This window comes from Castor canadensis, chromosome 11 (genome assembly GCF_047511655.1).
Source record: "Castor canadensis chromosome 11, mCasCan1.hap1v2, whole genome shotgun sequence".
NCBI lineage: Eukaryota > Metazoa > Chordata > Mammalia > Rodentia > Castoridae > Castor > Castor canadensis.
The window spans coordinates 45,179,198-45,199,927 of NC_133396.1; the positions used below are offsets into that span (position 1 = coordinate 45,179,198).

Here is a 20,730-nt window from a genome sequence, read left to right on the forward strand (position 1 = left end):
AGAGCAAGGAATTTTTTTAACCCGCAGAGGGCCTAGCACAGTACTGCATGGTTTTAATAAATGCTGTCATTTATCGAGCACCTACTCGAACAGTATATGCACGAGTTTTTGTCCTTTCTCTAAGCTATGGGTTACATGCTTTATTTTACTATTTATACTATTAAAAATTATTGGGGGTGAGAGGGAGGGGGTGGGGGGAAACGGAAGGGGTGGGGGGATGGGGGGAGTAATGACCCAATCATTATATGCACATATGAATAAAGGAAATAAAAAAAATTATGCTTTCTTCCTTTTTTGTGATACTGGGGTTTGAACTCAGGGCCTATGCTTGCTAGCCTGGCACCCTACCACTGAAACACTTTGTCAGTCCTTTTTGTGTTGGGTATTTTCAAGATAGGGTCTTGAGAACTATTTTGCCCTGAGCTGGCTTTGAACTGCAATCCTCCTGATCTCTGCCTCCTGAGTAGCTAGGATTATAGTTGAGAGCCACTGGCACCTGGCTACTTTCTTCCTTTTCAAGTTGCAAGTTTTCTTATGTAATAAAGTTTAAAATAACCTCTTGATACAGGTTCTATGGAAACTGAGTCACAGAGGTTAAGGGACTTCTTCAGGCTTTCAAAGCCTCCAGGTGGTAAGGCAAGCATTTCTGAGTTCACAGGCCCTGCTCTTCCCACTGAGTTGGGCCTATTAGAAACAAAAAGGGCCAGGCACCAATGACTCACACCTGTAATCCTAGCAACTCAGGAGGCAGAGATCAGGAGGATCAAGGTTCAGAAGGCAGCCCAGGCAAATAGTTCTTGAGACTATCTCGAAAAAAAAAAAAATCACAAAAAAGGACTGGTAGAGTGACTCAACCTGCCTAGCAAGTGTGAAGTCCTGAGTTCAAACCCCAGTACCACCACCACCACCAAAAAAAAAAAAAAAAAGGAAACAAAAAGGTTTTAGCAGAATGTGGTGGTGCACACTTGTAATCCCAGCTACTTGGGCTAGGAGGCAGGAGAATGGAGAGCTTGAGTTCATCTCTGCAAAGTCAGTGAGACCCTGCCTCAGAACACAAAACCACATGGCTAGGGGATATGGCTCAAGTGGTAGAGCACTTGCCTAGCATGTGGGAGGCCCTGAGTTCAATCCTCGGTGCCCAACTAAAACACAAAGCCTCAAGAAATGCTCAGTAGTGAGAAAGTGAAGAAGACCTTTGAGCTTTTCTCCCCTCCTCCTCTGCTCTGCAGTGCTGGCCACCCCCATGGAACCCACACGTTTATGATAAGCATTGAAATACAAAGAGTCACAGGTGCAATATTTTTACTCACCTTGTCTCCACTGAGCCAGTTTCAGGGAGGCAGACTTCAGTCTATGTATAAACCTTTAATTGATTATGGCTGTCAGAATGTAGGGCACAGTCAGTCAGTTGGCCTCCCAATATGTACTGCCAGCCAGGCTTTGAGAATACACTGGGGCGGGGCTTGGGGGCGAGACAGAGTTCCTGCCCATGGGAAGCTGACGGGAGTACTGACTTGGGGGAAATCAGACAATAAACATAAGATAATTTCAGAGAGCTATAGGGCTGTGAAGAAAATAGAATCCAGTAACAGGGTAGAGTGACACAGATGGAGGAGGTAGAGGCGGTGGGGAGGGAAGTTGGCTACTTAGATAAGGTGACCTAGATGACCTTGACATTGGAGCAATGATATGAATGAGAAGTCAGCTATCCAAAGATCTGGGTTGGGGTGAGAGCTTTAGGCAGAGGGAACACCAAGGAGGCAGACATGAGGTTGATGTGTTTGAGGGACAAAGTGGCAGCGCGGGGTAGGGGCGGTGTGGGGGGACAGTTGGCTGGAGCAGGTGAACAGTAAGAGAAGTGACTAAGATGAGTCTGAAGGGGTAGGCAGGGCAGGGAAGCTGTGTGTCCTTGTCACTGAATGTGTCCAACTAGAACTTAAAAGCCTTCTGTCGGTTTTGGAGAAGTGTGGACCAGGTGAAGCGTGTGGTCCCTGCCAGGTGAGACGCAGGGATGCCGGAACTTCGTGTGATACGGTGTTGCTGGGCACGGAACCCAGGCCCTCACACACTCGAGGCGAGCACTCTCCCACTGAGTCACACCCCAGCCCGGGGGTGCTATAGTTCTAAGTGGAGCACACCATGAATCCACCTGCTGCAGCTGTCCTGTCCTGCACCATGGCTAGTTTGAAAAAAAAAAAAAGCAAACAACTGTCATGGCATGAAGCAGTGGAGAGATGCCCCGGAGCCCACCTGCTCCACTTCCTGCTGGGCTGCGGCGGAGTGGTTTTCTGGAGAAGTAGCAAGAGGGGAGGGTCCTCAATGGGTACCAAGAAGCAAGAGCACAAGGTTTTCTTGCCTTCACCCAACACACTGCCCAGATAACTATGGGTGTGTGAACTTTCCCTTTCCCTCCCTGCTTGCATAATGTGTGAGAGGGCTTGGAGTTGGAAAAGGAAACAAAGAAAAACTCTGGCCAGTTTATGCCATTTTGGTCCATTTGTAGCACAGACCCCCAGGAGGAAGGGGCAGCTTCATAAGAAGCAATAAAAGTTCTGAACACATTGCCCTAAACACGAGAGAGCCCATCTGGAATCGCTTTTTAAAAATCCAACATAACAAATGACTTAACTACAGCCAAAGTTGGCAGCACCCATGGCACAGGAGGAATGGGAGCTGAGCTGCTGCCGCCGCCACCAGTAACTTTAGAACTCAACTCTCCCTAGGACCAGCCAGGGCCAGCAGCTGCCACCACCGTATCATGAAAGCAGGTCCCATTATCAGGGCTTGGCTTCGGGGACACGCAGGGTCAGCGTGACTCTACATGTCGAGAGGAGCTCCCGGCTGTGCCTTCTGTCACACACGAGGAGAGGACAGACCCACACCTTCCCTAGTTCCCAGGACATCCAGCAGATGCAGTTGTCGTTCTTTGTTTCTCCTCATTGGATCATGATTACTATTATTATTTATTATTTTTGAGAAGGGGTCTCACTATGTAGTCCAGGCTGGCTGAAAACTCTAGATCCTCCAGCCTCAGCCTCCTGGGAATTACAGCCATGCAGTGTACCACCACGCCCAGCTGGATCCTGATTTTATTTGAAAAATGACTAAATGTTTGGAGATTATCCTTCTTTAGGTATTGCTGGATTTGATTAGAACTTTTGTATCTGTTTATGGGTGAGATTTGCATTTAAAAAAACCCTATTCTTATCAGGGTTATGCTAGACTCATAAAATAATACTTTAGGCCATATTTTCTGCCTATTTCCTCTTGAGCTAATCAAGATTTCCAGAGAAGAGTTCCAATCTCCTATCAGGGTCTAGGACTGAGGCCAAATAGGATGTAAATGCTCATTTAACGCCCTGAAGGAATTCACCCCCTCTCCCCCTTCCTGACTTCTATATTGTGACCTGCTTATTCCTCTCTAGAGAAATCACTCATGGGCTGATTGATGGAGGCCATCCAGCTGCTTAGAATAGGGAGGGGTGTAAAAGACATTGAACCCTTCAGTGACCCTCTTTCTACTCCCCATTCCAGAAGGCTATCCAGTGCTGTCACATCTGGTTTGGGGTTTTTTTGTGGGGTGTGCCTGTGGGGTTGTTATGCAATGTAATTGGCTTGTTTATCTCTCACTTTCTCCACCACTGGCTCAGGATTCAACTTTCTCAGCTCTGCTAAATAGTTCAATACCCTCATCTGCCTTCCAGCTTTCAAGTATCGTCTTCTCTCCTGCTCTTGCTCTTTACAAGTTCATTGATATATTCAAACGAAATACCCTTTAGTGTCGCTTTTGAGTTTTATTTTTCTAGTGCCTGCAGTATTTACAACATACCCCATTTAATTTCTTTCCTGTGTGCTTTTTCTCACTCAGTTTTACTAACGATTGTTTTTAAAAGAATCAGCTTCCGGCTTTGTTGGTCCGGTTTAGTTTCTACATATACTTTCAGGTTTACTTTTCTGTTTTAATTTCTTGAAATAGATGCTTAGTTCCACTTTCAACCTCTTACAGTCTAATAACATTCTTTTAATATTTTAATGCTATGAGAGTTCTTTTAAGTACTTCTTTGGTGCTCTCATTTTTATATGTATTATTTTTTATTATTGCTCAGATTAAATTTCTTCTTGGACCCATGAATTAATTTCTAAATACATAGCAGTCACTCCTAAGTTATCTTTTAATTTTGGATTCTCACCTAATTGCAGTGACTGGAGTGCAGGCCACATGACAACATTTGACATTTGTTGAGGTTGACTTTACTTTCCAATATGTCGTCAATTTTTTTGGCTGTACTGGGGTTGAATTCAGGGCCACACCTCCAATTTTTGAAAAAGTTGCATGTGTGCTCAAAAATAATATGTGGTTATTAGATGCATTGTTCTATACATGTCCATTATACCAAACTTGCTAAATGCTTAAATCTTTTATATCCTCACCTGATTTTATGGTTGTCTGAACTATCAATAATTGTGAAGTATATATAATCTTCCATTATGATGTTGGATTAGTTACTTTTCCATAGCTTTCAGTTTTTGTTTTATGTATTTTGAGACTGTTATTAGAGGCATAGTAATTTAGCAGCTTTGTACTTTTTCTGGAAATCAAGTAAACCTGTCATCAGATAGTGACGTCTCTAGCAATGCTTTTTGTTTCAAAGCCTTTGCAGTTCATGTAGGTTACATACCCTGGAGTCAGATAGTCTGTTTATTCAGAGTGGCTTTTGTGGACTTACCAGTATAATTTCACCAAATTTATTTTGGTTAGTTCCTACCTGCTGTATCTTTTCCATTTCTTTGTATTGTAGGTTGCCTGTGTCTTTTATAATCAGCATATGGCTAAATTTCTTTTAAAAAACCCAGTTTGATAATGTCTTCTTTCTGGAATATTTAATCCATTTATATAGTATATCTATTTCTCTACCTTATTTTGGATACTCTTTATTCTTTTTTTTTCTCTCTCCTATCCTGTCTTTTTATGGATTGTATTTTCTTATTCTATTTATTCTTGCTTGAAAACTATTAGTTTATATTTTAGTAGTTAATCTAGAAATTTTTAGCATACATATTAACATGTCTTGTGTCTAAAGTTAATATATTTATATACCTAATTCCTGAATGACATAGGACCTTAGAGTGTTAATTCCAATCACCTAATTATCAACTACTCTCGTTTTTAAATTTTTTTTTTTATTGTGCTGGGGGTACATTGTGACATTTACAAAAGTTCTTGTATCAAATATATTACACTTGAATTCACTGCCTCTCACCATTCTCCTTCACACTCCCTCCCCACATTCCTGGAATAGTTTCAACTGGTCCCATTTTTTCATGTATTTTAGCTTTTTTTGAACTCTGCAAAGACTTATCAACAGTCACTTTTTAGATATCCACATATTTATCACATTCTTTGCTCTATGTTCTTTGATGCAGTTCAAATCTTCCTTATTGCATTACTTCCCTTCTGTTGGGCAAACTCAACTTTTCTTTTTTCCCTGAAAAATGTCCTTTTTTTCACTCTTGTCCTCGAAAGGCAGTTTTGTTGAGTATAGAAGCCTAAGTTCATAGTTTCTTATAGTACTTGGAGATGTATTTCACTGTCTCCTGGTATATACAGTTGCTGATGAAAAGTTAATTGTCGATCTGTTTGTCTTTACTTTGGATATAATCTGTCTTTTTTTCCTAGATGCTTTTAACATCTATGGTTTTATCAGTGTGCTTAGAAATGGATTTGTTTACCTTCCTTGGAACATGATTACTGAACTACTGTAAACGCTTTGGTTAAAGCTTGAGCTTTTGTCTTAGTAAGTACAATGACAGACAATTTCCCCTGTGAGGGCTGTGAGGGCTGGGAAGAATAGAAGGGGTGTAGGCACCCCCATATGGAAATGCTGATTAGGGGCTCTGCTTACTTATGTTCAATGGAGACCCAGTATCAGTAGAATCCATGCTCTCCACATCCATTCTAAGGAGAGGCCCAACAAAGCCTCACTTTGCACACTTGTAGGGACCCTGGATCTGGGTAGAAGCATGGTGAAGTGGCAGGGGCACAGTCTCTCTGAGATTGGTACCTGAAGGCTCTCTGCAGAAGCCAGTAAGGATCAGTGCTTCTGAGGCTGGGAAGGGTCATATATCCAGCAGAGGCGCTGAAGCAGGGAAGCCCTGCGAAAGCTCACTTTGAAGAACCTGAGCCAGCTGGTTGCTCTCATTTGTACCGACATCAACCCTTGTTACACAGATTGAGTAAGCCAGTGTATTCTCATTTAGCAAAGTGTTTTATTCAAAAGCTTCTCAGCACCATCTAGTTGTCAGAAAGAATGAGTATCACCTTTGCTTGCCCGCCCAACCCCCAGACCCTGTGCAGAGGCAGAAGTTAAACCATTCAGCGAGAGCTCCCATGATTACAACTGAGACTGTGATTAGGTTTTGGTTGTTCCCCAAGCCTGTATTTAACCTGACTCAAGCAAAGCTGCACCCCCCGGTCCAGAACAACAGGAAGGAATCATGTCAAACCTGATCAACCTCCCATTCTTGGGCTGTTAAGAGGCACGTGAAATTACTTTGAAAAAACTGAATTTAGTGACTGCCACCTTGGAAGGACAGCCATCTGTGAGGCAGCATGCAGGCGTGAAAGCTCCAACCTTAGCTAACCCTCCCCACTCTACTCCAGGAATAAGGAGGACAAGGGCCATTTTCTCTCCAGACACCTCAGTTGCTCATCTTTTGCTATTACAACAGACACTGAGGACCTTTTTGATGGTTAGGACAAACAATTACATCTGACTAAAATGCTAAGAGATCCTGAGCTGTTGGAGATGAGAGTAGCTAATATGACCTGATCATTCCCCTTTATTTTCTTCATGAATATTTTGTTTCAGCATAAAGCATACTTCCCCAAAGAGGTTCCTGGAGGAGGCTGGAATTCCAAGTCTGACTGTGTGTGGTGGGAACACACAGCCATGTGACTGTGGCTTCAGTTCCTGGATCTGTCCTTGCAGCTATATCAGGTCCCATGGGATGGGGAAAGAACCGGAGGCAGTATCACTCAGCCAGAGCCCCCATGGGGTCCCATGCTGGCAGGACAATGGGCTCCTGTTCTAACACAGCTAGCACCTCTTCAGGGACGTGCTTCCTGTCCACCACCACCTCATAGACATACTCGGAGAACCACTCATCAGTCATGCACAGGTAACCTGGAGAAGAGAACAGAGGCCTGATGAGTCCAGAGGGCAGGACAAAGAGCAGAAAACCTACTGGTACTGCAAAGATGTCTTTTACAAAACAAACATCTATACATGCTTTCCAGCTTTCTCACCTGTAACTTCATTTAATCTGAATCTTATTAGCAATTCTGTGACGCAGATAGGACAGATATGGCTATATTTTTACCAATTAGAAAATTGGGGCTCTGGGGGTGTGGCTCAAGTGGTAGAGTGCTTGTCTAGCAGGCAGTGAGGCCCTGAGTTCAAACCCCAGAACCAACAAAAGGAAAAGAAATCGGGGTTCAGAATAGCTAAGCGATATACCAAGGTTCCATGCGGGAGGTTCAGTGTGCGGAACGATGGCTGTGCTGATCCTGTGCTGCCTTGTGCACCAGCAGGCAGTGGAATGTGTCTTGTTCATACAGCCACCCATGGGGGGCTGGTCTTTAGGATGGAAAGGCGAGCACTCCAGCTCCATCTTACTCAGCTTACCCTCTCAGCATCACCAACTGGTCTCACTTCCTCTCTGTTGCACACTCCTATGGCAACAAGCTAAACTGTGACAGCCATCTTTTTTTTTTTTTTGGCGAGACAGGCACTCTACCATTTGGGCCCCATTCCAAGTCCTTTTTGCTTTAGTTATTTTTCAAGTAGGGTCTCATGCTTTTACCAGGCCAGCCTGAACTGAGATCCTCCTATTTACGTATCCCACGTAGCTGGAATGACAGGCATGTACCACCATGCCAAGCTTATAAACTGAGATGAGGGTCTCATTAACTTTTTGCCTGGGCCATCCTTGAATGGCAATCCTCCTTATTTCTTCCTTCCAAGTAGCTGGGATTATAGATGTAAGCCACCATGCCTCTGGCCTATGGCAGGCATCTTGATGGACCATGTCACCATTTCCAGGAAGTCAATGATTTGCAGATGCTGTGTGAGTTAAGTGGTCACAAAGTCCTTGCTTTCCTTAGAAGAGATCTGTAATAAGGATCAGGTAGAACTGGAAGACTGAGACAGCTGTTCATCCCCGCCTTCTCAGTAAGGCCCTAGGATGGATGGATTCCTGCAGCAGGAGGGACTGTGCAGAGGTGCCCATCCCAGTAACCTGCCTCTTCCCATTAGGAGGGTTAACCTGTCTCTCCTTCTCTGTGAGGACAACACAAATTCCCCTCCAAGAACATACCTCCAGCAAACTCACATGGGGAAAGCAATGCCTAACCCACTGCTAATAAGAAAAGCAGAGTTAAAGACAACAGTTGTGGATCCTGAAAACAAGAATAGATTACTGAGCTAGGGAGTGCACACAGAGCAAAAACATGTTCCTAAATACAGCCTGCATGCCCATCACATCAAAGAACTCGCAGGAACTAGCAATCTCCACCTCCCTTCATCCTATATCTGGCACTTCTCTGAAAGTGTTTGTGTAAATCTGGGTCTGAGCTATAGATTTCCTATTACAAGGACTGAGAGAAAGGTAGAAGCACAGATATTTGTCCCAAGAGGGTCCTCTAGTTCAGCAGTTCCCAAATTTCTTGGCCTCAAGAATCCTTTATACTCTGAAAATTATTACATACCCCAAAAGGATGCTTATGCAGATTACATCTATCAATATTTAACACAGTAGAAATTAAGAGTTAAAAATATCAACTCATTTTAAAATAAGAATAAAGACATTAATACAAATAATATACTTTTAGGAAAAAAATGATTACATACTCTAAAACAGAAAGGTTTTTAGTTAGAAAGGTGGTGTTGTCTTTTTCTGAATGTCTGGCTTCAAAGAAGATGGCTGAGTCCAGGATGGAGGAGTGGCTCAAGTGGTAGAGCACCTACCTAGCAAGCATGAGGCCCTGAGTTCTAACCCCAGTACTGCCAAAAGAAAATAAAACAAAAACAAAACCCAGAAAGCCAAAACAGCGAAAAACAAACAACAAAAAAGAAGATGGTTGAGTTCTTGGGTCTGGGCACGCATTCAATCTGCTGAATTGTTGTTCTGTTGAAGACAAAGAAAATCTGGCTTCACACAGTTGTTGTTGGTGAAGGGAAAACCCTGAACACCACCTAAAAGGATCCCAGGGATCCACAGGGGTCCTCAGTCCATACTTTGGTAACTGGTATTCTTTTTTCTTGGCACTGAGGTTTGAACTCAGGGCCTCACATTTGCTAGCTAGGCAGGCACACTACCACTTGAGCCACTCTGCCAACCCAGGAACTGCTACTTTTAAGGCAAGATTGATTTAAATAATTAAGGTGACAATATGAGATCTGTGGAAGGGCTGCCTATCTTTAGTGGAAGCGGGGCTGCGTTGTGGGGAAAAATGAATGAGGCATGAGCAGTACAGCCCCAAGCATCTGCACTGTGACTGTGAGCAGATGTGCTCCTCCCCTATGGCGGCCTCCCTGGGATCACAGCCCTGGGTACCTAGGGTCTCTGCACACCTGCCAGTGTGTAAGCCAGGTGAAGTGACTTGAAAAGGTGCTTCACATTTTTTTTTTTTTTTTTGCCATCTTTAAACAGTGAAAACCGAATTGAAAGCATCTAAGGATTTGTTCTCTGAAACTGGCAAATGTGAGTTTCTGGAGTCCCTTGCTCTCACCTCACTCCCAATCAATTTAATGACTAAATGATAGATGAAATCAGCTTTTGATTGAATTGTAACTCTGAGGGCCCAACTCTAGTGGCTGTGAACCCTTTCATGTGCTTCTACAATACATGGTGCTATCAAAAAACAAAAACAAAAACGACACATCCTTTTCAGAGAGGCTATCTATGCCAAATCTGCTTCTTACCTCAGACAGAAGTCGATGACCACTTATCCTGATACCCTCAGGAGAAAATGCCCAGCCAATTGCTCGAAGGGACTGGGGCATGCAGCTCAGTGGTAGAGTGCTTGCCCAGCATGTATACGGCCCTGGGTTCCATCCCCAGCACCACAGAGAGGAAAAAGCGCAAGGGCTCTGGCCAAGTCTTGTCAGAGAAAGTATCCCTGTCACCTGCTGAGTAGCTTCTTGTTCTAGTGCTCCTTCTCTCAATAGCAGATTCAGGAAGCACTGCACAGGGCAGTCTGGCCTATGCTGCTTCTGGTTTGTTCTGATTACACACCAAAGTCCTTGGCTTTGCTTGTGCCAGCCACTTAGGACCTTTAACACCATCTATGTCAGAGTCACCAGTTCTAGCAAATCTAGAAACCAAAGCTGTCAGATGAAGGGCTAACTAGTACCATTTCTTGCTGCATCCTAAGAATGTACTTCCAGGGTAACTCAGCACCTGCTGTGTTAAAAGAAGCTGTGAGCAAGCAGGAGTCCAAACTGCTCCACCCCACACCATCTGCGACATCAGTCATTCCCCTCCTCCCACCAGCACAACACAGGCTGAACACATCCTAGAGCAGTTCTGGGCGGTGAGGCAGGTAAAGGACAGAAGTCGACTCGTGTAATAAAGTTCTGTGTCCTTATAACAATGCTATCACCATGCAATCAAATGAGTCTTCAGAGAATGACCAGAGAAAATGGACAGTAAGTACATCTGCACCATCTTGTTCCAAAAGCAGATCAGATTAAGTCCTCACAAATTAAATCTCCTATCAATTATAGTCCACCTTTTCCACGCCCCTGCCAAGAGGACCCGCGGGCCTTGATTAGTGTCTCTTCAGGATATGAGTTCTCTGGGGCTCACAAAAACCTTGCATTCTAGGTGGCTGCCAAGTAATTGCACCATGAGTAGATAACAGACTGTGCTGCCGTAACTGTTGACTCTGCACATCTCAGAGTTTGACTGAGAAGATTAGGATCGGAGTGTCTGAAACCCAGGAGTGCCGTGGAGAAGCAGCAGGGTGCTGGTGGCCATTCTGATTTGAGAAAGGTCATAGCTCCCAGGCCTTAAGCACTGGCCACTAGAAACAGGCCACAGAAGAAGGAAAAGAAAGCAAAATGGGATCCCAAGGTTAATATTTAGAAAAACAAATAGATAAAGTCAACTTTAGAAAATAAGGTGAGGGCAGGGGTGGGGGGAAGGTGGCCCAAACAATGTATATGCATGTTTGTAAATGTAAAAATGATTAAAAAAAAAAAAGAAACTAAGGTGAAACTAAATTTTACTTAAGTTTTTTTTTTTTTTGGTGGGGCTGGGGTTTGAACTCAGGGCCTTGTGCTTGCTAGGCAGGTGTTCTACTGCTTGTGTCACATCTCCAGCCCTTATTTAAGTTTTAATGTCTTAATTACATGCACTGAGAAAAAAAAAGAAAGCATTCCCTCAAAGAAACTGTGTTTCTGTATTTTGTAAGAGAAAGAGTAGGAACTGTCTGTAAAGGGAACCCAGTGTATGTGGAAAGAGCTGTAGATTCAGACATAACCTCTAACATTAGATTAAGGTGGCAAAACACTATCATTCATGATTAGAAATATTTTATAATTTTTGTTATCTTTGTTCTATGAAGTATTTCATCTTACTAACAATTCGTGATTATTATTTTACTAATTTCAAAAAAGGTATGACTAGGGCTGTAGGTGCAGCTGAAGTGGTAAAACATTTACCCAAAAAGCATGAGACCCTAAATTCAAACCCCAGTACTACAGGGGAATAAAAAAAAAGGAAGGAAAGAGAGAGAGGAAAGAAAAGAAGAAAGAGAGAAAGAGAGAGAAAAAAGGCAAAACCAAGTTATCATGCTGGGTGTGGTGATACACACTTGTAATCCCAGCACTCAGAGGATGGGGCTGGAGGCTGGCCAGTTTGAGGACAGCCTGGCCACACAGTAAGACCCTGTCTCAAAAAAAAAAGTAAAACCAAGTTATCTGTTCTGCTCTGGTGAATCCATCTAGCAGAATAGAACTAAGGAAGTCAGACTACCAGACCTCATTAAGTCAATGCCAATCTTTCACTGAAGGTCCTAACTCAGGGGTGCAGAAAGGCTCCCAGAAAGGAAAACGGAAGCTCACTGGCACTTGTCTCACATTCCAGACTTCCTAGTATAGAATAAGAAATCATGTCAGAGAACATTAGTGAGCCATTTAAGATGAAGCTGCAAAGAATATGTAGCAAAGTGAAAAAGCGCTTAAGTGACAATATATAGAAATGGTATATCCCCAGGCTGGGGGCATGGCTCAAGTGCCAGAGTTCTTGTCTAGCAAGTGCAAGACCCTGAGTTTAAACCCTAGCACCACCAAAAAAAAAAAAAAAAAAAAAAACCACCTATCTTTCTTTCTTTCTCTCTCTCTTTTTTTTTTTTTTTTTTGGCAGTAATGGGGTTTAAACTCAGGACCTACACCTTGAGCCACTCCATCAGCCCTTTTCTGTATTGGATTTTTTTGAAATAGGGTGTCTTGAACTATTTGCCTGAGCTGGCTTCGAACTGTGATCCTCCTGATCTCTGCCTCCTGAGTAGCTAGGATTACAGAGGCATGAGCTACTGGCACCTGGCAAAACATAGTCTTAATCATAAACCATACAGGCTCACTAAGGGTATGGCACAGTTAAGTCCCCAACTATGAATAGAGACAATTTCAATATATAATTAAATGATGACAATTTGTCAATCACTTTTATGAGATACTCAATGTAAAGCATGACCTAAAACATACAATATGTTGCAAATATTTGAAATGACAGAACCCCTATGGAATGGAATTTTGCAATATATAGAAAAATTACTCAAACACTGAGTGCTGGGGCTCACACCTGTAATCCTAGCTTCTTGGGAGGATGACATCAGAAGGACTGAAGTTTGAGGCCAGCCTGGGCAAATAGTTCACAAGATCCCATCTCCAAAATAACCAGAGCAAAATGGACGCATGGCTCACGTGGTAGGAGCACCTGCTTTGCAAGCATGAAGTCCTGGGTTTAAAGTGCAGTCCCACCAAAAGACAAAAACAAAACAAAAATTACTCATGCATTTGCTCTCTTTGCTGAGCAACACCACTTCTAGGACTCCATTCCATAGACAAGCACTCCTGCAATGCACATATTCTGTATTTATGTGCAGCAACAGCTAACGCTTACTCAGTGCTTACTGTGGCCCAGGCACTGTTTACACACTATGTATGTTAAACTCACTGAACAGTGTTTGTAATAACAAAACACTGGAAACACCCAGTTTCACTGAGTAAAGGAACTGGTTAAATTAACTGTGGGAGCCGGGCACTGGTGGCTCACATTTATAATCTGCTAGCTACTCAGGAGGGAGAGATCAGGAGGACTTCAGTTTGAAGCCAGCCCAGGCAAATAGTTCGTGAGACCCTATCTCAAAAAAACCCAACACACAAAAAAGCTGACTGAATGGTTTAAGTTGTGGGGCTGTGTTCAAACCCCAGTACTCCAAAAAAAGAAAAACAAACAACACCCCCCAAATGCCACATATAATACTCTTCGCTTTAATTTTAATCCTCACAACAATATTCTGTGGTAGGCAGAGTGGGTTTTTGTTGTCTAAAGTCACACAACCAGCCAGCCAGTATGCAGAGTTCACATGATCGTGGATCTTAGCTACTAATTGTCTTTTCCACAGGGCTCAGCTCCCTCCCACAGAGCTCTGGCAGCAAAGAACCTTGGCAGGTAGTTACAGCGTCAGCAACAGGTAGCAGCATTTAATCAAGCTCAGGCACCTGATTAGAAATAAACCCATCTGCTCACAAATCCTACAGCAACAGTCAGAAGCCTATTTTCTGTAGGATCCATTTTGTCTCTCTAAGTCAGAGATACCATATGATCTAAGCACATGTGTTTAGAAGATCAGATAATAAGATGGGCTGAATGCTTAAAAAAAACCAACAACACAGGAAGGGAACTAAAACAAACGCAGTGTGGCTGCCATTTGGACAGTGATCTGAGAAGAGGCTACTTTTCCCTCCACAGTAAACATAAACGTCTGGCTGGCTGTGGAATGGGGACACATTTATGTTCATGAACCTTCTGCTGATAAAAGAGAGATACTCCTACAGCCGGATATTACTGGTGGCCTCTCAGAAACAAAGGCTAGAGAAGGTCCTGTTCCCCTTGTAAAGACACCAGGAAAAACTGGGAGTGGTGGATTGGAAAATGTGGTGTGGAAAAGGGGTTGTTTGGGTTGGTGGTTTGTATTTTTAAAACCATCAAACCACAATGAAATTCAGTGAGCAGAAGTGTCCATTCTGAGGAAGAGGTGCCCTCCACTTAAGGAGCCCAGAAAACACCTGTTCACCTCAGGGCTGGGGTCCTCTTTCCCTGGACTGTGAGCACAACCTGGGCAAGACTGACAGCACCGTGGCAGGAGGCCAGGAGACGAAGCACAATTTCAGATGTCATCCAAGGAACTGTTTTCCCAGGAAACTCAATGACTTTTCTCTGACCCAAAACTATCACTGTTCCTATTTGTTTCAGGCAAAAAGCCTTCTTTTTGGTCATTCCTCAAAAGCTCCATGGATGGCAGGCCACATTATTTCTTGGTGTCACTCCTCTGACCTGCCCAAAGCATGTTCCAAACACCAAGACCTGACCTTTTCAGCTATCATCTCCCTGGCTGGTTTTCCCTCATCCCTTTTCAAAAATGCCTCAGTTCTGACAGGAGGCACTAACCTTCCTGTACTGGTTCTCCCTTGAAGAGCCCCTAGGGAGACCTTGCAGTCACTCATCTCTCTGCCGCTCATTCCCTAAGTTACTCTGCACTTAGTCCTGTGTTTATGTTTCACACATGCCGATGGACATGTACAGCCTCAATTGTCCCAGCTTCAATTCTTCCTGCCCCCACTGTAGAAGGAATTGACTACCAAAATGTTGCTGAGGAGGCACAGCAGGACAACGGGCTGGTGAGTCTGACCCCAGCTCAAGTTTCCCAATACCACTCCAAAGCCTTTCCCTTGACTCACTTTCTGCCACTATTGCCCCCACATTCCTCCTGATAGCACCGAGACCCTTGGCTTCTGAGGTGCTCTCTTCATTCCTCACCCTTCTCAGTGTCTTCCCACTGGAGGGCTCTCACTGTTCTTCCTCTTTCTAGCCACTGCTTTCTTGGAGAAATCATTGCCCCTTGCTTTTCTCGGTCTATTTATCCTGGATCTTACAGTATGAGGAGCATACCATGAATGCCACTTCTGTCACATCACAGCCCTCTTCAAATCCCCCTCCCGTGTCCCAGATGATTAAGTATAAATTCCTCTGAGGGTCACAGACATTTATTCCACCAAGGCCTGTGCATGGTTCCCTGCATCCCATCAATAAATCTGAGTTGATGGTACTTGCTAATGGCTTTTCCTTAGCACCAGGTTTATTCACTTCTGCTGCTTTTTCTCACAAAACTGAGCCCACACTAAGGAGTATCTATCCAGCAACTGGTGATGTAGCACAGTGTTCATGTTGGGGTCTGAATTCTTATGAGATCTGAAGTTGGAACTATGGGTCCGCCTAGACAGCCCTCCTCTGGAAGGAAAAGGTGCAAGAGCCTAATGTTCATGTTTTCTTGCCCTTAACAGTCTAGAGCTAACATTAGCAACAGTAGCAATGAGAGCTAATATTTTTGAGTACTTCTTATGTGCCTGGTATGGTTCTTACCACAGCCCTATCAGGCAGGTACAGTAATCATGCCTGTTTTATAGATGAGAAAGCTAGCAAATGGTGGGATGAATGACCAGAGGCATTCCCAGGCAGTCTGGCTCCAGATCTCTACTTGTCCCCTAGCCTTCTCAAATCAATGCAAACACTCCGTGGAGGACTGGTGAAAACTGCAGATCTTTCTACAGGTGAAAGCATAATAAATCCTTTATTAAACATGAGGGAGGACTGGAGTGTGACTCAAGTGATACAGCCTAGTAAGGCTATGAGTTCAATACTCATTCACACACACACACACACACACACACACACACACACACACACACACGTGTATATAGGAGGGATTCTTCCTGAAACTGATGCTTGACTACAGACTGTCCCAGAGCAAATCCCCAACCTCACAATGGTGGCCCTCTCCAGTCATACACTACAATAAGGAAGCACCACTGACCCAGACAGCACATGCTTCCCTACTCCACTCACATTACTATTTTTTCAGCTTGAGTCATGTGGGCTATTTGATTAATAAAGATGGACAATGAAAAGTCTTTCTACAAAAACTCAGATATCTGGATTTGATGGCAGCCACACTTTCCCCAAGCCTGAGAGAGAAGAAAACCCTGTAGGTTAAAGTAACAAATGTATATTTTTGCCCTCTTCCAGGAAGTCAGAAACCTCTGCCCACACAATTTATTCTTATTCCATCAGTTTGAGCTCAACATTCCCTATTATTTATATTATTTGAGCTAAAAATCCAGAAGTGAACTTCAAACAGTCTGCAAAAACCCATATGCACTTTTAAGGAAAGCCATGAGATCTTAATTTCTGCTCTATCCCTGATCCTGCACAACCTCAGGAAGTACAAACCTCTCAACAAGTTTTAGTTTCTCCACATATAGCACAGGTTAACTACCCACACTCCTGTCCTGATTACTCTGCCTTAATGCTATGGGGAGAAATAAACATACACACACTAGCAGACTTTTAACTCTTAGAAAGCATGATGCTGTGTAACAGTATGTCTTGAATACCCCTGACAGAAGTATAGAATACTCACTTAATTCTTTAGATTTGTGTAATGGTGCAGTCAGAAAAAATGTTTCACACATCATTTCATTTGATGGCTATAGTGAGACAAACTGAGGAAGCAGCCTGTGCCTGACACTGATGGAGAAATGTGGAAATCAGGTGCTACACCACCATCCAGTATCTATGACCAAGAATTAATATTAAATGTATCTCCTCAGCTCACCTGATTCCATAATATAAAATCACAGGATGAATATGGTGAGTTCTGTGCTAAGCTGTAGACATATCGTTTTCAAATCACTTAAAGGCCATAATTTTGGCTTTTCCAGATATAATCTGGATTAGCTATGTAAACTTCTTTCCAGATTAATAGCTAATATGCCAAAGTTTCATCAAAAAGTTTCTTTTTAGGAGAACAGAAATTTTATCAAAATCAAATCAGGAACAGGCAGACTCATTTGAGAGAAAAGATAAAAAAAAGTGTTAAAAGTAATTTTTAAAGTTCACACATCTGAAAGATGCAAAAGCAATTTGAAAAATGAAAACTCATATTGGTTCAAAATGAGACAGAATTAAAAAAAAAAGATGTTCTTTTAATGAACATTGCAGAATTAGAAAATACTATCTCCTCACTCTCACTTAAGAGTTGTGTTTACTCAGCCTATTGAGAAGCTAGACTGAACACGCATTGAGAACTATGCTATCAGAGCTCTGCTGTATTAGGCTTATAGCAGGAATATAATCTCAAAACTAATGAACCACTCACAAAGGAAAAAAGTTCCATATTAAGACTGGTTATTAAAGAGACTAACCAAGAATTTCATTTACTATTAACCCCACTTTCACATACATGGTAGAATGTTGGTAGGTTCTTAAGCTAGGTGATTGACACATGGGGAGGGTTCCTTAATGCTCTTCTGACTACCTTAAAAATATATGAAAATTTAGCCAGGCACTGGTGGCTCATGCCTATAATCCTAGCTACTCAGGAGGCAGAGATCAGATGGAAGCCAACCTAGGCAAGTAGTTCATGAGACCCTATCTTGAAAAAAACCCTTCACAAAAATAGGGCTGGTGGAGTGGCTCAAGGTGAAGGCCCTGAGTTCAACCCCCAGTACTGTAAAAAAAGAGAAGAAAATTTCCATGATTTTTGTTCAGAAAACTTAGTTAAAAAGAAGCATGGACAAAATAATTCAGGGAAGTTTGGAGTGGCTGCATACAGTGTAACAAACTTACATTGTGCTTACTAAATGTGGACACAAATCTTCACAGGATGCGCTTGCTCCTTATCCAGACTTCCAGCTGTGACTGATGCTCGAGGAGCCTTTTCTCCTGACATCAGACCTTCACACAACGTCTTCAGATCCTTTATAGAGTTTTATGAACCCTCAGCCACTGTTTCTGGTCATCAATGATCATGAATTGAAGTGTTACTTCCATGAGTGGAAAAGTGCTGGTGGAGTGGCTCGAATGGTAACAGTGCCTGCCTAGCAAGCGTGAGGCCCTGAGTTCAAGCCCCAGTACCACCAAAAAAGGAAACCATGTATAAAACCTCCACGAGTGGGCTAGGTGCTTCTAGAGAGAAAAGTTCAGTTTTGGCAGGTAAGAAAACTGGCTGTGGTATTTATCACTGATTAGCTAGAGAATCTGCAGATCACTTGGCTCAAAGATTATGCTCTTCTCAGACAGAAGAATTTCTGACTGAGAGGCACCAAAGGTTATTTCATCTAATTTAAATTCTTAAATATCTTACAGGTTACAGTATCAACTTTTAAAAATGAAAGATAAATTCCTCATGGATTTTCTATGAAACTCATTTCTTATATCATCCATGAACAAGGTACAAAATACAGTTAAGTATTTCAAGAAGCAGGGGAGGAGAAAACAGTCATAGTGGGGTACATCCTCAATGTGTATCCAGTTTCCAGTACAGCTGACTACGAATGTGCAAATTCACCAAGACAAGACAACCCAACTGTGTATGAGGTAGGAAGATTGTGGACTAGGCCAGCCCAGGCAAAAACCTACCCTTTGCATCTGTACCCAGTTACTCTAGCTGTTATCTTAAGCTTCTCATTGATAGATCCAGTGTAGTCATATAATTCATTGCCCAAACTTGTGAGAGAGTGGGGAGGAGGGGAGAGAGAGAAAGAAAAAAAAAAAAAAGAAAGAAACAAAAGAATACAGAAAGGAAGTAGAGATCTTAGCAACTCTTTGTTGTTCCCTCTGTTTGCGTGGTTGGTTTTTACAGTAATAGGAATTGAACCCAGGGCTTCTTGCTTGCCAGGCAAATACTCCACCTCTTGAGCTTTTCCCCCCCAACCCACTCCCTTTCTGTTTAGAATAGTGACTTTTCTAACCGTGCTTCTCAGGACCTTGGGATTTCCAATGAGGGGGTGTGGAAGTTTGGAAGTAAGCAGATGGGACTACTGTCGCTCATGTTTGAAAATTTTGAATGTTTGAAGAGTCTGTGAAACTCAGCAGCTACGTGTTTATATAAACAAATACAAGCACTATTAGTGCATTTCTCTTCAGCATCAGACAACTGCATGTCCCCTTTCTGTGATTTCTGTAATCGTCAAATTCTGTGATTATGAAATTCACTATTATTAATTAGAGTGCATCATTTTTAACATGGTGATTCTTTTATAAGATAAATTTCATTTTAAGACAAACACACATTAAGATCAGACAGAGGAATTTAAACTTCAACAAAGCTAGCAGAAAATTAAAAATAACCCACAACTCAGCTAAATCTGTAAGTTGGCAGTAGTTAAGAACTAGATGCTGTCTTAAATGGGAAGGATTTGGCTACTTGTGCAAACCTAAGATACTGGGTGTTAAAATAGTTTTTCTCTTGCTTCAGGTGAAGCTCCTGTCTCTGGTCTGGTCTGACTGGAACCTGTAATTGGGGTTGTTATCGTGTATGTTAGTATCTAGAAAAATGACTCAATCAGCTTGCTTTTTCAATATTTTCCATCTGTCCCAATCACTGAGTTTTAGATAGGGGCAGTACCCATTTTAGAGAAGATGAACACTTATAAAGCTAGGGAAATGTTCTGTGTTTTGCCTTTATTATTCTGAGCCTAAATGCCTACTCTCAGATAATTCTGGGCCACTTTGCTGATTCTTTTCCCATACCTCTTTACTCCTATGCAATGCAAGTTTTGTTTCTCTTCACTTAGTCATTCCATTATTAGGTTGAGAGAACTGGGGTTTTGATTCCGATGTTCTGTCTACAATCGTTCCTAGTGAAATCTGCAGCTATCTGGTAAACATTAAACTAATTTTTTTGTTCTTGTTCTCAAGTAACTGAAATGCCTGAGATTTCAGTAGAGGGACAAAAGATAAAGACTTGAGTTGGGGGTGAGAAGAGGGAATAGTTCATTCAAAGCCAAAATAAATTACTCTTGTGTATTTCTTGGTAATGTTCTTTCTGACTTAACAGGAAGGAAGGAAAGAAAACATGAGCTAATTTCATTGTCACACTTGGTCTGACCTTTGGAGAACGCCTAGTGTGTTACTCCACTGGTGCTGTTTGTTTACTCCAGCAAGGCTCTCCTGTTGGTCTCCCTGGTAGACACTGGCTGGCATGGCGGAGGCAGAACCTCAGTTTGTGCTATCTCAGGAGAAAGGACAACCTTAGCAGCATGCTGGGACTGTGTTTCTGTAGGTAACATTCTTAACAGTTTGTTACTATTCTCTTTGAGATTTTTGCCTGTTAAGACTGACATTTCTGAAAAAAAACACTGTTGATCAAACAAGCTAGAGGTAAACAGAGCCCTTGCCCTCTGCTCAGTCCTGGCTCTGGAATTCCCCATCGGTCATGTTCATGGCCTTCCTTGCCCAGAGACTATTAGGTTAGTCAAGATGACCTGACTTTCTCACAAAATAGATTACAGGCCTTTGTTACCATGCCCGGCTCACAGAGAGAGAAAGAGAGAGAGAGAGAGAGGAGAGAGAGAGAGAGAAAGGGAGAGAGAGGGAGAG

At 42.7% G+C, this 20,730-nt stretch overlaps 2 protein-coding genes across 3 annotated transcripts in view; both read right to left on the reverse strand.

The window, feature by feature from the left end:
• Positions 1-2,112, reverse strand: part of Slc6a4 (solute carrier family 6 member 4) — a 39,041-nt gene extending 36,929 nt beyond the window's left edge. For both annotated transcript variants that reach the window (XM_074046538.1, XM_074046537.1), the window contains exon 1: positions 1,311-2,112. The gene's annotated coding sequence lies outside the window, so the exon portion shown is untranslated. The remainder of the gene's footprint in view (positions 1-1,310) is intronic.
• A 4,135-nt stretch (positions 2,113-6,247) lies between these two features.
• Blmh (bleomycin hydrolase) overlaps positions 6,248-20,730 on the reverse strand; it is a 41,766-nt gene continuing 27,283 nt past the window's right edge. The window contains exon 12 of the mRNA XM_020178823.2: positions 6,248-7,184. Within this exon, the coding sequence (XP_020034412.1) occupies positions 7,033-7,184 (152 nt within the window). The 3' untranslated portion in view covers positions 6,248-7,032. The remainder of the gene's footprint in view (positions 7,185-20,730) is intronic.